Source organism: Rana temporaria, chromosome 1 (assembly GCF_905171775.1).
Source record: "Rana temporaria chromosome 1, aRanTem1.1, whole genome shotgun sequence".
In the NCBI taxonomy this organism is placed as follows: domain Eukaryota; kingdom Metazoa; phylum Chordata; class Amphibia; order Anura; family Ranidae; genus Rana; species Rana temporaria.
The window spans coordinates 373488665-373504573 of NC_053489.1; the positions used below are offsets into that span (position 1 = coordinate 373488665).

The 15909-nt window shown below is 44.9% G+C and overlaps 1 protein-coding gene across 2 annotated transcripts in view; it reads right to left on the bottom strand.

Annotated features, from left to right (window-relative positions):
- POLE4 (DNA polymerase epsilon 4, accessory subunit) overlaps positions 1–15909 on the bottom strand; it is a 234928-nt gene that overhangs the window by 27481 nt on the left and 191538 nt on the right. Inside the window, exon 3 of one of the 2 annotated variants that reach the window (XM_040322516.1) lies at positions 1213–1254. The exons of the other annotated variant lie outside the window; for it this stretch is intronic. Within the exon in view, the coding sequence (XP_040178450.1) occupies positions 1213–1254 (42 nt within the window). The remainder of the gene's footprint in view (positions 1–1212; positions 1255–15909) is intronic. 2 annotated transcript variants of the gene reach the window in all.

Below are 15909 nucleotides of genomic sequence, written 5' to 3' on the forward strand. Positions count from 1 at the left end.
TTTCTTTTGGTGGTATTTGATCGCCTCTGCGGTTTTTATTTTTTGCGCTATAAACAAAAATAGAGCGACAATTTTGAAAAAAAAACCAATATTTTTTACTTGTTGCTATAATAAATAGCCCAATTTAAAAAAATAAATAAAAATTTCTCAGTCTAGCCGATACGTATTCTTCTACATATTTTTTGGAAAAAAAAAAAAAAAAAAATCGCAAGAAGCGTCTGGTTTGCGCAAAAGTTATTGCGCTTACAAAATAGGGGACAGAATTATTATTATTTTTTATTTTACTACTAATGGCGGCGATCAGCATTTTTTTCTTGACTGCGACGTTATGGTGGACACATCGGACACTTTTGACACATTTTTGGCGCCATTCACATTTATACAGCGATCAGTGCTATAAATATGCACTAATTACTTTATAAATGTGACTGGCATTGAAGGGGTTAACACTAGGGGGTGAGGAAGGGGTTAAATGTGTACCCTAAATTGTGTTCTAACTGTAGGTGGAGGGGGGGTGACCGATCTATGTCCCTATGTACAAGGGACACAGATCGGTCTCCTCTCTCCCCTGACAGGACGTGGAGCTCTGTTTACACACAGAGCTCCACATCTTGTCCCTGTAGCTGGCGATCGCGAGTCCCTGGCGGACATCACGGCCGCCAGGCACTCGCATCGGCATCTCAGCGAAGCGGCGAGCGCGCCCGCGCCGCTGGATGCGCGCGCAGGCCGTGTTTTTACGGCCTGTTAGAGATTGAGAACCACCCCGCGGCCGTATAAAGTCGTACGGCCGTCGGGTAGTGGTTAAGGTCCTCCTGAATAAGCAGGTGTTCATTCCTACGAAATGTGTAGAGGACCAACACATGGTAAAAGGGGACCATTTTACATGTTGTTGGGGACTGGTAATTTAATATGTTATGTCTAAGGAGAAGAGTCTATAGGTTTAAAGGGAGGTTTCTGAAAAACTGATAAACACCTTGGAGAGAGAATATGTCCATGCATCTAAGCAAAATCACAAAATAATGAAGCTTGCTGCGAGTGGGAGGGATTATGCAAAGGTCCAAGTTTTTTTTGGTGTCAGTTTGCTTTTTTGCATTATCTAACTTTTTAAAATCAGTAACTAAAACCTATAAGAATTCCTAACTGCATCAAGTGTAGAAGATACATATAGACATTATAAAGAGCACAAAATACAGCTTGAAATTTTTGTCAAACCTTCCAAAAATGCAAATTCATCAAAGGCATCTACTGCATTATCTGAAATAGAAAAACAAAAAGTGATGTAATTAAAGTGGAGCTCCGGCCACAATATCACTTTTTAAATATAAATACCCCTGTAATACACAAGCTTAATGTATTCTAGTAAAGTTAGTCTGTAAACTAAGGTCTGTTTTGTTAGGTTGTTACAGCATTTAGTTTATAAACTAGAAATAGACACTGGCCATCTTAAGTGTGGGCATCATGAAGCCAGACTGTATGACTTCCTGGATTTCAGCCTTGAAGATCTCGCACATGCACATGCACAAGCAATGTAATAGGTTTCAGTCAGGTTTCAGTCAGGTTTCCATAGCAACGGGAGTGTCAGAGGAAGTTGCCGCCTCTTATCTATGCAAACCTCTCCTCCCTCCAGGAATCAGTAAATATACTGGATAATATATGCAGATATATCTACATAACAAGATTTTTTATTAGATAGATATCTATCTATCTCTTGTTATATATGTATCTTGTGGTGTGTGTGTGTATACATACTAAACATGTGCGCCGTCAATAAATACATTTTTTTGTACCTGAAACTCAATTTTCGTTAGATTCGTTCACTTTTAAAAAAAAAATTACCAATATTCGTTATGATGAATTTAAAAAGCTGGAAGCTTAAAAAGGACTAATAGTATCTGCTGTGATCATTATGAGGGGTTCCCACCATCCCTGTGCTGTGTTCCTGGGGCTGTACTTCTGCTGTGCTCATTATGAGGGGTTCCCACCATCCCTGTGCTGTGTTCCTGGGGCTGTACTTCTGCTGTGCTCATTATGAGGTGTTCCCACCATCCCTGTGCTGTGCTCATTATGAGGGGTTCCCACCATCCCTGTGCTGTGCCGAGTTCCTGGGGCTGTACTTCAGCTGTGCTCATTATGAGGGGTTCCCACCATCCCTGTGCTGTGCTGAGTTCCCGGGGATGTACACCCGCTGTGCCCCATTATGAGGGGTTCCCACCATCCCTGTGCTGAGTTCCCATCCCTGTGCTGTGCCCATGTGCCGAGTTCCTGGGGCTGTACTTCAGCTGTGCTCATTATGAGGGGTTCCCACCATCCCTGTGTTGTGCCGAGTTCCTGGGGCTGTACTTCTGCTGTGCTCATTATGAGGGGTTCCCACGATCCCTGTGCTGTGCTGAGTTCCTGGGGCTGTACTTCTGCTGTGCTCATTATGAGGTGTTCCCACCATCCCTGTGCTGTGCTCATTATGAGGTGTTCCCACAATCCCTGTGCTGTGCTCATTATGAGGGGTTCCCACCATCCCTGTGCTGTGCCGAGTTCCTGGGGCTATACTTCTGCTGTGCTCATTATGAGGGGTTCCCACCATCCCTGTGCTGTGTTCCTGGGGCTGTACTTCTGATGTGCTCATTATGAGGGGTTCCCACCATCCCTGTGCTGAGTTCCTGGGTCTGTGCTCATTTTGAGGTGCTCCCACAATCCCTGTGCTGTGCTCATTATGAGGGGTTCCCACCATCCATGTGCTGAGTTCCTGGGGCTGTACTTCAGCTGTGCTCATTATGAGGTGTTCCCACCATCCCTGTGCTGTGCTCATTATGAGGGGTTCCCACCATCCCTGTGCTGTGCTGAGTTCCTGGGGCTGTACTTCAGCTGTGCTCATTATGAGAGGTTCCCACCATCCCTGTGCCGAGTTCCTGGGGCTGTACACCTGCTGTGCTCATTATGAGGGGTTCCCACCATCCCTGTGCTGTGCTGAGTTCCCGGGGATGTACACCCGCTGTGCCCCATTATGAGGGGTTCCCACCATCCCTGTGCTGAGTTCCCAGGTCTGTACACCCGCTGTGCCACATTATGAGGGGTTCCCACCATCCCTGTGCTGAGTTGCTAGCTTTGTACCACTGCTGTGCTTATCATAAGGGGTTCCCGGATGCGATGCGCAATGTTATGGTGGCAATGTGCTGTGCTGGGGGAAGGAGGAAGCAGGAGAAACACAGCACAGGGATGGTGGGAACCCCTCATAATGGGGTACAGCGGGTGTACAGACCCAGGAACACAGCACAGGGATGGTGGGAACCCCTCATAATGGGCACAGCGGGTGTACAGACCCGGGAACTCAGCACAGGGATGGTGAGAAACCCTTATAATGGGCACAGCGGGTGTACAGACCTGGGAACTCAGCACAGGCATGGTGGGAACTCCTCATAATGAGCACAGGGATGGTGGGAACCCCTCATAATGGGTACAGCCCCAGGAACTCAGCACAGCACAGGGATGGTGGATACCCCTCATGATAAGCACAGCAGGGGTACAAACCTAGCAACTCAGCACAGCACAGGGATGGTGGGAACCCCTCATAATGTGGCACAGCGGGTGTACAGACCTGGGAACTCAGCACAGGGATGGTGGGAACCCCTCATAATGAGCACAGCTGAAGTACAGCCCCAGGAACTCACTGGTGTTACTGGCAGTTTCACACTGAGCCGTTTTGTCTCATTCAGTTACACTATATGTAACCGAATGCAGAGAAGTGATGTCGGGGGTGGGCGGGACTCCCACACTGCAGCTATCAAACACCAGCCAATGATTGGGCTGCTTAAGAAAGTGGGCGGAGCCACATACACGTAGCGGCCCGCCCAGATTCCATCTGATTGGCTGGTGTTTGATAGCTGCTGTCTTCTGGGTCCCGCCCACCCCAACATCACGCTGAAATCTCTCAGCTCCTCTCTCTGCATTCAACATGACTATTGCCTCCTGGGATTGATGACAAACATCTCCCAGGAGGCATTGCAGAGAGGAGATAAGGTGCTCAGCCGCGGCCGCATAATACACTGAGGAGGAGATAAAACCGTGAGTTAAAAAAAAAAAAATATATATGCCAATTCGTTTTAAGCCCCCAGAGCAGCTTGGGATGCAGAGGACTTAAAAAAGTGGGTGGAACTCCACTTTAAGACCCCTTTCACATCGAGGCGTTTTTGATGCCGTACAGCACTAAAAATAGCACTGCTATACCGCATGAAAAAATCATGCCCTGCAGGCTTCAATGTGAAAGCCCGAAGGCTTTCACACTGAAGCGGTGCGGTAGCAGGACCGCTCCAAAAGTCCTGCTAGCCGCATCTTTGGAGCGGTATAGGAGCGGGGTGTTTACCGCTCATATACCGCGCCTTCCCATTGAAATCAATGGGAAACCGTGGTAATACCGCCCGCAATGCGGGCGGTATTAACCCTTTTTCAGCCGTTAGCGGGGGTTAAAACCTCACCGCTAGCGCCCGAATATCGCGGTAAATACGACGGTATAGCGGCGCTAAAAATAGCGTGGCTATACCGTCACCGCACCTCCGCTGCCCAATGTGAAAGCAGCCCAAGTACCAAGTGAAAAGCGTTCAACTTTGTCAGAGTACTAGAGTACTAGCCCATTGTTTTTTAAATGTCAGATACAGGTGGAAAAAGAGTTTAAACCGGACCATGTTGGAGATAGGTCTCCTCCTCTTTTCCTGCTGATATACCAATGTTTGGTGCTATACATTACTGATACCCCCCTATTTTGATTACATCTTACCATTTCCTTATATATCTGTGTATGTTATTATAATTGTAATGCTAAATTGGGGGAAGTGCTGACACTTCCTAAAATGTCAGTGGTGGCAGTTAAACAGTTAATTGCTTAATTAGCCTAGTGACAATCGCTCTCAAGCTGCTGGCACCAAGATTGTGGTCCCGCAAGCTGGAAAATCTGTGTGCCGGGTGCAGATGAGAATAGCATTGTTACGCAAGCGACAGCGTGGTGTGAGATTGGCCGCTCCTTTGTCACGAGTTAGTGAGGAGGGCAGGGATCTGATAGCCACGTTCGACATTTTTAGACAATGGACAATTATGCTGTGATTCTTTTATGTGAGTAGATACCTGGTTTTAAAAAAAACTTTTTTTTTTTTTTTAATATTGTACCATGAGAGCTTCCCTTCCTCTTGCATGTGGTTCTCTGGAGTGGCTAAATTTCAGAAATATGCCAGTTTGATTTGGACTGTAATGGCAGCTTAAGGATCAAGAAGTTGCAGCTTCAGTGAAGGCTTACTTTCCTCACTTCCATCCACAATCTAGCTAGTGGTTTGAGACCGGAGGCAACTGGTTATCCATCCATCCAGAGTGGGATTTCTTTTTAAAGTGCTGTTAAAAACCAGAAAAATGTGGGACTTTGAGGGCACCGTACCAAAAATCAAACCTATATCAAATTTAATAAAATGTATTGAAAAATTGTTTTTAAAAACATGGTATGTATAAAAACATAATTCAATTTAACCCCAGATACAAGCTGTTCGCATAACCACCCCTCAAAATGTACGTAGGAAGCCTCCAAAATATTAACAAGTTATTTACCAAGATATGGCTAAAGCACCGTAATTGCCTAGTAATAACCAATATGGGGCTGTAACTGTTGAGGGGTGAATATCACCAGCTAGCTGGAATAACTGGACAAGTTTCGTGTTACACAGAACGAGTCTTCCGAAGCTCAAGGGGTTAATTTGGATTCTAAATCCTCAAGGTAAACACAAGCATTTTCTAAGTGTAGCACTCTGGAGTTTAGGCACAAGTTTACTTGCCAGGAGTAGTTGTATAGAACATCCCTCTATACCAGTGTTTCTCAATTCCAGTCCTCAGGCCCCCCCAACAGGTCAGGTTTTCAGGATTTCCCTCAGATGAAAAGGCTGTGGTGATTACTAAGGCAGTGAAACTGATCAAATCACCTGTGCAAAATAATGGAAATCCTGAAAACCTGACCTGTTGGGGGGGCCTGAGGACTGGAATTGAGAAACACTGCTCTATACCATTATCCCCCACGAATTAGGGTTTGAGGCTGTGCTTTTTTATCTGTCGCGAGACTCCGGCCTTCCCGCCAAACAGGTAGAATTTATCATGTTACTTTTGAGGTTCGCCACCTCCTTGAACTATTTTTGGTTCGAGGGGAAGTTCTACAAGCAAGAAACTGGCGTGGCCATGGGGGCTAAATATGCCCCCAGTTTGGCCAATTTGTTTATGGTCAAGTGGGAGGAGGATGTCATCTATAGTGCCAATATGCCAGAGCTCTTATTATGGGCTAGGTATATTGATGACATCCTCCTCCTATGGGATGGCCCTCTTGACAGGTTGGAAAAATTTATGTCAGATTTGAATCTCAATCAGAGAGGGATTCAATTGAAATTCGAAGCCAGCCAATCTGAGGTTCATTATCTTGATCTTAATGTTCGTATTAGAGGTAATGAGTTTAATACCTCCACTTTTTTTAAGGTGACGGACCGCAACTCTTTTATCCCTCTAAGTAGTTGCCATCATAATCAGTGGCTCAAATCAGTTCCGAAGAGCCAATACCTTAGGCTCCGTAGGAACTGCTCTGACCCCCTTGAGTTCTCTGAACAGGCCAAGGTGTTGACCAGTCGATTCTTAGAAAAGGGGTATGATAGAGAGTCTTTGGAAGAGACTCTGGAGACTGTTAGACTTGTCCCTAGGGTGGAACTCTTGATAGAACGACCCCCAGGTGAACGTGACCAATTCCAGGGATGTGCTCCTTTTATCACTGATTATTCTATCCAGCACGGAAGTGTTAAACAACTCCTCAACAAACACTGGCACCTGGCAAAAAATGACCCTGTTCTAAAGGAACTTTTGCCTGATAGACCAAGGGTTATTTTTAAAGGTGCACCCTCTTTACGTAATCGCATTGCACCAAACATTTTAAATCCTCCTTGTAGTGTTTCAAAAAGTTTCTTTGATCAGTTAACAGGTTTTTATCAATGTAGACGGTGTAGGGTTTGTTCTACTAACTCATGCAGAAGTAGACGCACTACTGTGTTCGAATCTACTGTCACCAGGAAGGAACACCCCATAAAGCCTGTCATCACCTGTGGGACCACAGGAGTTGTATATTTACTGCAGTGCCCATGTGGCCTACAGTATGTGGGGCCGGACCAAGCGACCATTACGTGTGCGTTTGAACGAACACATCACCAATATTATCATGGGTTTTAAGAAACATTCGGTGTCCAAGCACTACCTTTTAAAACATAATAAAGACCCATCGAACACACTATTTCTAGGTATAGACAAATTCAAACCTAATTGGAGGGGTAGCTCCCTGGTGAGGGAAATATCGAAGCTAGAAATGGCTTGGATACACCGCCTCAAATGCTACATACCCCATGGTCTTAATATAGACACCGATGTGAATGCGTTCATTAATAACGCTTGATGGGACGTCTTTTAAATATCTGTTTTTAAATATCTGTTTATGTTTTAATGATTTATTGATATTGGTCTGTATGTCCTTTTATATGCATTATTTGGTCCTGTATTTATATTAGCCTTGCTTTCATCTCACCAGGAGGGAGCTTTTTTTGTTTCATTATACACTATTTTTATCAACTAAAAATATTATTTTTATATTTTTCATATTCATATATTTTTCTATTTTTGTACACTTTATTAATCTCCCTTATATCGTTATTATATTTGGGAGAAGATTTGATTATCTTTTCACCATAAACATTCTCACATTTTTTTACACATTTATATTTAATTCTAAATATGTAATTTATATTTATTTACTATAAGGCCTATTTGTGGCTTATTGGTTGAGTAATATCCATTTATTTGGTAATGGGTTAATACCTATTTATATATTTAATTTTGGCATGTAGTTCCATCTGCTCTCAGGAGGGGGACTGATCGCCTTTGTCTGTAATTTTACGGGCACTCTATACACGTTTTTGGCCTAATTTAATATTATTATTAATATATAACACATTTATCTTCACTACACACAATATATCTCCAAATATATATTTTTGTAGTATCTGTGCCCCGATATGGGCATCGATCTCCCTGTCTTTAGCTGTAGAGACTTAGGTCTCGCCATACAGCTATTATACAGATTCCCATTTCCAAAATGGAGTTTCTGTTACTTCCGGTTCCTGGCGATCAAAGCGAGGCTTGGTTATTTAAAGCGGTGAATCACTGCAGAGCCCTATCCCATTGAAAATGTCAACGTATGACGAAACGCGTCTGGGTTAACGGCGTGCAGTGACGTCACCGTGTTCTCACGAGGAGGAAGGGCTCCTGTCTATGCCGGCCGGCATTTGTTTTTATACGCCTGTATTGCACTTTAATGCTGTAAGTAGGTTTTTACTTTTTAAATAAAATTACTTTTTGGACGTATTACACTATGTGCGGTTCTCTTCCTATGTGACATGTTGCTGGGCTCCTGAAACGGTTTAAGAGGATCTGTCTGTGCCAAGTCTGCTGTATCCCTCCGTGGATTCATTGTTAAGATCTATGCTGCATATCCGATTCTATCCTGTGTTGTGTCCATACTCCCTGGATCTCCTGTTGTGGAATAATAAATAACGCTGTTATTTATTTAGTCTCTGGTAAGCCTCAGTCCATGTGGTGGTGGCTCACTTTATCATCAGTGCACCGGGTGTTATTCGTTCCAGAACTTCAGTGTCACTTTGGACTTTATTAATATATTTAGTTTGTGGATTCACAAGGACTTGATTGCTATATTATTTGGTTGGCACGATTTTTCTTTTTTCTATTGTTCTTGTGTTAGGTCACGTTATTGCTGCCTCCCTACATATTCACTTATTTTTATCACCACTGTTTTTGGTTAGCGCAATTTTTTTTCTTTCCCTTTCAGTTGTCCTGGTCGATTGTTCTCCATCTATTGATTTCTCCCCAAGTTGGCCTTGTTGCACTTCTCTCTTCCACCCACCATGGCTGGGTACTTGGTGGTACTAGATATGAGAAGGGCAACACAAGGTCAGATTATGGATGTACAGTTGCAAGAAAAAGTATGTGAACCCCTTTGGAATGATATGGATTTCTGCACAAATTGGTCATAAAATGTGATCTGATCTAAATTTAAGTCACAATAGACAATCAGGCTGCTTAAATTAATAAGACACAAAGAATTAAATGTTACCATGTTTTTATTAAACACACCATGTAAACATTCACAGTGCAGGTGTAAAAAGTATGTGAACCCCTAGACTAATGACATCTCCAAGAGCTAATTGGAGTGAGGTGTCAGCCAACTGGAGTCCAATCAATGAGATGAGATTGGAGGTGTTGGTTACAGCTGCCCTGCCCTATAAAAAACACACACCAGTTCTGGGTTTACTTTTCACAAGAAGCATTGCCTGATGCGAATGATGCCTTGCACAAAAGAGCTCTCAGACCTACAATTAAGAATTGTTGACTTGCATAAAGCTGGAAAGGGTTATAAAAGTATCTCCAAAAGCCTTGCTGTTCATCAGTCCATGGTAAGACAAATTGTCTATAAATGGAGAAAGTTCAGCACTGCTGCTACTCTGCCTAGGAGTGGCCGTCCTGTAAACACAGATTGCTCAATGAGGTAAAGAAGAATCCTAGAGTGTCAGCTAAAGACATACAAAAGTCTCTGCTACGATACGTAAAACACTAAACAAGAATGGATTTCATGGGACGATACCACAGAGAAAGCCACTGCTGTCCAAACAAAACATTGCTGCATGTTTACAGTTTGCACAAGAGCACCTGGATGTTCCACAGCAGAACTGGCAAAATATGCTGTGGACAGATGAAACCAAAGTTGAGTTGTTTGGAAGAAACACACAACACTGTGTGGAGAAAAAGGCACAGCACACCAACATCAAAACCTCATCCCAACTGTGAAGTATGGTGGTGGGGGCATCATGTTTTAGGGCTGCTTTTCTGCGTCAGGACCTGGACGGATTGCCATCATCGAAGGAAAAGTTTATTCTCAAGTTTATCAAGACACTTTGCAGGAGAACTTAAGGCCATCTGTCCACCAGCTGAAGCTCAACAGAAGATGGGTGTTGCAACAGGACAACGACCCAAAGCATAGAAGTAAATAAACAGAATGGCTTAAACAGAAGAAAATACGCCTTCTGCAGTGGCCCAGTCAGAGTGCTGACCTCAACCCGACTGAGATGCTGTGGCATGACCTCAAGAAAGCGATTCACACCAGACATCCCAAGAATATTGCTGAACTGAAACAGTTATGTAAAGAGGAATGGTCAAGACTTACTCCTGGCCGTTGTGCACGTCTGATCTGCAACTGCAGGAAACATTTGGTTGAAGTTATTGCTGCCAAAGGATGTTCAAGCAGTTATTAAATCCAAGGGTTCACATACTTTTTCCACCTGCACTATGCATGTTTACATGGTGTGTTCAATAAAAACATGGCAACATTTAATTCTTTGTGTGTTATTAGTTTAAGCAGACTGATTGTCTTTTGTTGTGACTTAGATGAAGATCAGATCACATTTTATGACCAATTTGTGCAGAAATCCATATCATTCCAAAAGGGTTCACATACTTTTTCTTGCAACTGTATCTCAGCCAAACGACAGGGGTTTTTTCTTGGATCCTGTGGCCTGCTGGGAGAACCATGTGACGGTATTGGTATGATATCCCCGTCAAAGATTCCCTTCTTCCATAAGAACATCACCCAATATTTCACTAGGAGGAATATTCCTGAGATCGCCCATTAAGCCACACATGAGTCCAGGCTTACAGCTAGAACAAGACAGACTTTTATGGTATAACACAGAGCTTATATGTAATGTCCAACTGTTACAATGACAAATCTCCACCCCCTCACACTGGGGCTTCCATACAGGATGATTATAGGAGACACGTCGGAGCCGACTATGCAGACACATTTCTTTAGATAATGACATCAGTGGAGGTAATTACTACACTGAAGCAATCAGAATAATTAACATACCACTTATCTAATCATTGTAAACAGTAAGGCCGGTCTCTTTCACACACACAATAAATCAATTACCATTTGAACTAGGGAGCTGGCTGAAGAAGGGTCATTAACATCTCAATCAGCCTGTAACACATGAACCCTTTTTACCTCTAAGGCCCCGTACTCACGACCAAACATGTCTGCTGAAACTGGTCCGCAGACCAGTTTCAGCAGACATGTTTGGCCGTGTGTTGGCCCGAGCGGACCATTTTGGGACGGATCGGACAGGTTTCCAGCGGACAACTGTTTCCCGGACTTGTTTTAAAACAGTCCGCTGGAAACCTGTCCGCCCGGACATGTACGGTCGTCTGTACAGACCTACCGTACATGTCCTGCCGCCCGCATCCCTCGCATGCGTCGAATGACTTCGACGCATGCGTGGAAGCATTTTTAAGGCGGCCCGCCCACGTCGCCGCGTCATTGTCGCGGCGACACCGCGTCATCGACGCGGCGACACCGCGGACACGCCCCGCGTAATGTTTACGCGCGGGCTTCTGTTCGATGGTGTGTATAGCCATCGAACAGAAGTCCCCGGGCAGTCCCCGGCCAGACATGTCCGATGGAAACGGTCTGCAGACCGTTTTCATCGGACATGTCCTGCCGTGAGTACAAGGCCTAACACACACAATATAACTAAAACAAGCAGGGAGAATTACACTGAAGCATATGCTTCACAAACCATATTTTGAGTGAAGTCAGGTGATCAGTGTTCTGTGCCACTTGGACAGCTGTCTGGGTGAATGTGTGTTGTACTGCCTGGGCTGCAGGGCTGGAGATTAAACTCATATTGCTGCTAGGCTGTCAGAGGGCCTATCCAGAAGCAAGAGAGCAGTGCAGGGTTGGGACTGTGGCTTGCAGTCCAACCAAAAGTGACTGTTCTGCCAGCTGGAGAACCTGGTCGGAGGTAGAAGCTGTCGCCACTTAAGCCCCTTCCACACGGGGCAGAGACGCTTGCAGCGGTCCGCCAGCTCAGCAGGAGATCTCTTCATTGATCTCCATTGAGCTGGTGAACAACAGGTCCCTCTGCTCACTGAGTGGGAAGGGGCTTGTCAAGCGCCGCAGTCTCCTATGGAGAGATCGGGTGAAAGCGGACAGCATGTCCATTTTCATCAGATCTCATGTGATTCGGTCCGCCATAGACGGATGGCAACATATCGTCATCCATCTGATTTTAGCGGATCGGTTCAGATGTCAGCAGACATGTCACGGTTGACATCTGATGCTCCATAGAGAAGCATGGAGCAGCTGTTCAGGTCCGCTGAAAAAACTGACAGGCAGACCTGAACGGTCTGACAGTGTGAAAGGGGCCTTAAGGGACCAACCACCTTCTTACCAGGGACCACAGTGAGTAGCTGAAGTACCGGAGCAGTATTCTCACCAACTGGGGATGGTGAAGAATCTGGAAACTTCAGTGGGTATCAAGCCAGGGACCCATTTAACAGAGGCAAGGCTTGCAGAGAAGCCTTCTGTGTCAAGCCAGGGACAGAGAAGGCCAGTGGAGTGAAGCTTGAGAGGCATCTTGAGTGCCAAGCTAGGGACCCAGCAGAGAAGTGGTGGTGACGCTTGAGGCAGATACTACCGTGAAGATTGGTGGAGCGCAAGGAATTCAGGGGCAGTGAATCAGTGGCTCTAGTGAGAGACCAGGAGCTCAGTGGGCTGAAGAATCTAGTGAGAGACCAGGAGCTCAGTGGGCTGAAGAACTACAAGGAGAGGTTGTAGTAAAAGAGAAAGGAACAGTTACGTTTGTGTTAGAAATTGTTAAAGGGTCACTAAAGGATTTTTCTTTTAGCTAAATAGCTTCCTTTACCTTCCTGCAGTCCTGGTTTCATGTCCTCATTGTTCGTTTTTGCTCTAATGTTGCTGTAATTCTGCTCTGTTCTGGACACTTTCTGTTTGTCTGTTTCCTGAGGACCACAGTACTGGGAGCTTCTAGTTTCGTTTTCCAAACCATCACTTCTCTATGGCTCTATACAGCACAGAGGCAGGATAACATGCAAAAACAAAACTGAAACTACAGGTACATTATATAATTGATTTTTATCTATTTTTAATCGTTTTTAAAAGGAATCAGTTAACTATTATGTCTCTATACCCTGTAAACAGTAATTTGAGCAAAAAAAAATAAAAAATTCCTTTACAACTCCTTTAAAGACTGTTGCCATAGGAGACAGCATTCCTGCACATGCAGATGTGGAGACTTGCAGGGCTGTCCTCCTGTTGAGGTCGGAGTCTGCCAATTGAACTTGCAACTACCTAAGGGTGTCCTGGCCCCAAACGCTCTTCCCCTCAAAAGTTGGGCCCAGCATACAGAATTAGTAGGTGATTTGACCTCCTAAAATTCTTTGTTCTTTCTAGATAGGTAAGAAGACACCTTCTTACATCCAGACAATTACATTTATTTTCTTTCTCGTTTTTTGGTTCATCACAAAAAGGACGGCAATATTATGTCTTGCCTCCTATGAAATAAGGATGCTACTTTTGGTAGGTACAAGGGATCTTCCCTGAGAGTGACTCTGTCTGGCTGTACCAGCAGGTAGGGTTCCTTCATGGACAGCGCCTGCAGATCCCCCTACCCTCCTGGCTGTAGTAACTGCTAACAAAAATACTCATTTTAACATTCAAACCTATAGGAGAGGTTCCCTTTAAGTTTCTAACGGGTGTTTAGATAACGCCTCTAACACCCTAGTTAAGTCTCAAGGCGGAAAACTACCTTTAAGGACTGGGGAAAACCTTTCCCTTGCTAACCGCAAACGTTTGATGAGGTCCTCTTTCGCCAGTCTTCTATCAAGATAGACTGAGAGGGCCGCTATTTGGACCTGAAGGGTACTGACTGTTAAGCCTAAATCTACTCCATCCTGGAGAAACTCTAGGATAACCGTTACAGTAGTAGAGGTCATCTGTCTTTCTTTACCCCAAGAGCAGAAAGTCTTTCAAACTTTTGAATAAATCTTTTAAGTCACTGGTTTTCTACTCAAAATTAGGGTATTTATTACTTTCTCTGAGCAGCCTTTACGCTTCAGGATCTGGCGCTCACTAACCAGGCCGTCAGCTGGAAAAATTCCAGCCTTGGGTGTAGAACTGGCCCCTGCCTAAGATCTATTCTGTTTGGGAGCTTCAGTGGTTCCACTACAGTCATGGATTTCAGACTTGCAAACCAAGCTCTCCTTGGCCACCAGGGTGCTATCAGAAGGATCTGGCCTGGAGATCTGCTGAGCTTCTGAAGGACCCACGGAATCAAGGCCAAGAGCGGGAAGGCGTATGCCAGGTCTGAGTCTGTGCATCTAAACTTTCTGACTCTCTCTTTACTTTTCTGTTCTGCCGGTTGGCAAACAGGTCTATTTCTGGATTTCCAAAGTACTGCCTCTGTATTGCTTGTCCCCTTTATGTGTATGGCAGAAATGGAGGGAACTTTTCCTTCTCCCAATCCAGGATTTCCTTGGATAGTTCCAGTAGGGGTCTGGACCTGGTACCTCCCTGGTGACTCAGGTAGGCTACGACCGTGGCGTTGTCGGAGCTTACTTGAACCTCCTTGCCCGTGATGTCTTAATGAAAGGCTTTTAGGGCTTCCAGTACTGCTCTGAGTTCCCTGTAATTGGACGATATCCGAGCTAGTGAGCTGTTCCATTGCCCTTGGACTTTTTTCTTCTCTAGGTGGGCTCCCCACCCCCAGGAACTGGCATCTGTGGTGAACTTTACCGGTTTCCACTGAGCCCATGGTCGACCTTCTTTTAGGTTCCGGGGAATTGTCCACCACTCCAGGGAAAACAGGACCTGAGGGGTGAGCAGTATCTCCTGATCCTGAGTTGTGCCCAGACTATTGCTGGTATACACGCTGACATCAGGCCTAGGGCTCTCAGAATTTCCCTTCTGGAGTGTGACGGGGTCTTTATCAGATGAAGCTAGCTTTGCCACCTTGACTTCTGGCAGGAAGAGCTTCTGCTGCCTGGTGTCCACTATGTAGCCCAGGAAGGTCTTGACCTGTTCTGGTTCGATGGAAGATTTTTCTGTATTGACTATCCAACCCAGGTTTTCCAGGACTGATACTGCTTTGTTGGTATCCAACGTGACCTGGGAGGCTGATCGCCCAGAGATCAGTAGATCGTCCAGGTAAGGTATTAGGGATATACCCTGGAGATGCAGAAAGGCTACTGCCTCTAAGATTTTTGTAAAAATCCTTGGACTGGCTGTTAGTCCAAATGGTAGGGCTCTGAATTGCCTGTGAAAGATCTCTCCTCCAACTACCACTGCAAACCTCAAATATGCCTGATGGTCCACGTGGATTGGCACGTGCAGGTAGGCATCCTTGAGGTCCAGATTCGTCATGAAGGCTTCCTTCATGAGGTTCTTGCGTACCGACTAGATACTTTCCATAGTACATTTTTTGTATTCCAGAAACTTGTTCAGGATTCTTAAATTTACTATCAGGCTGTACCACTACCTGTTGATCGACCAATTCCTGGATACCCTCCAGGAGGGCAGATCTTTTTAGGGCATCCCTGGGAGGATGTGCAAGAGTGATCAGAGTGGGGGTGTTGCCGAAAATTCCAGACGATAACCTTCTGGTAGGATTCGGCAAATGTAAGTGCTGTCCGAAATCTTTTCCCACCGAGGAACACATTGGGGCAATCATCCCCCCACTCTGATCTTGGTGTCACTTCGTTTCTTTGGCGCCAGCTTTGGGAGAGGGGAACAGTAAATTGTTATTTTTCTTTCCCTTACCATAACTCTGTTTGTTGGGTTCCTTTTTGGTTCTGTGCTTTGATTGCCCAGAGGGGCCTTGAAAAGTTTTCCTAAACCTACCTTTTTTGGTTTAACTGGAAACTTTTTACCTTTTTCCGATGACCTTGATAAGACATCATCCAGGCCCTGGCCAAAAAGCAATGAACCTTGAA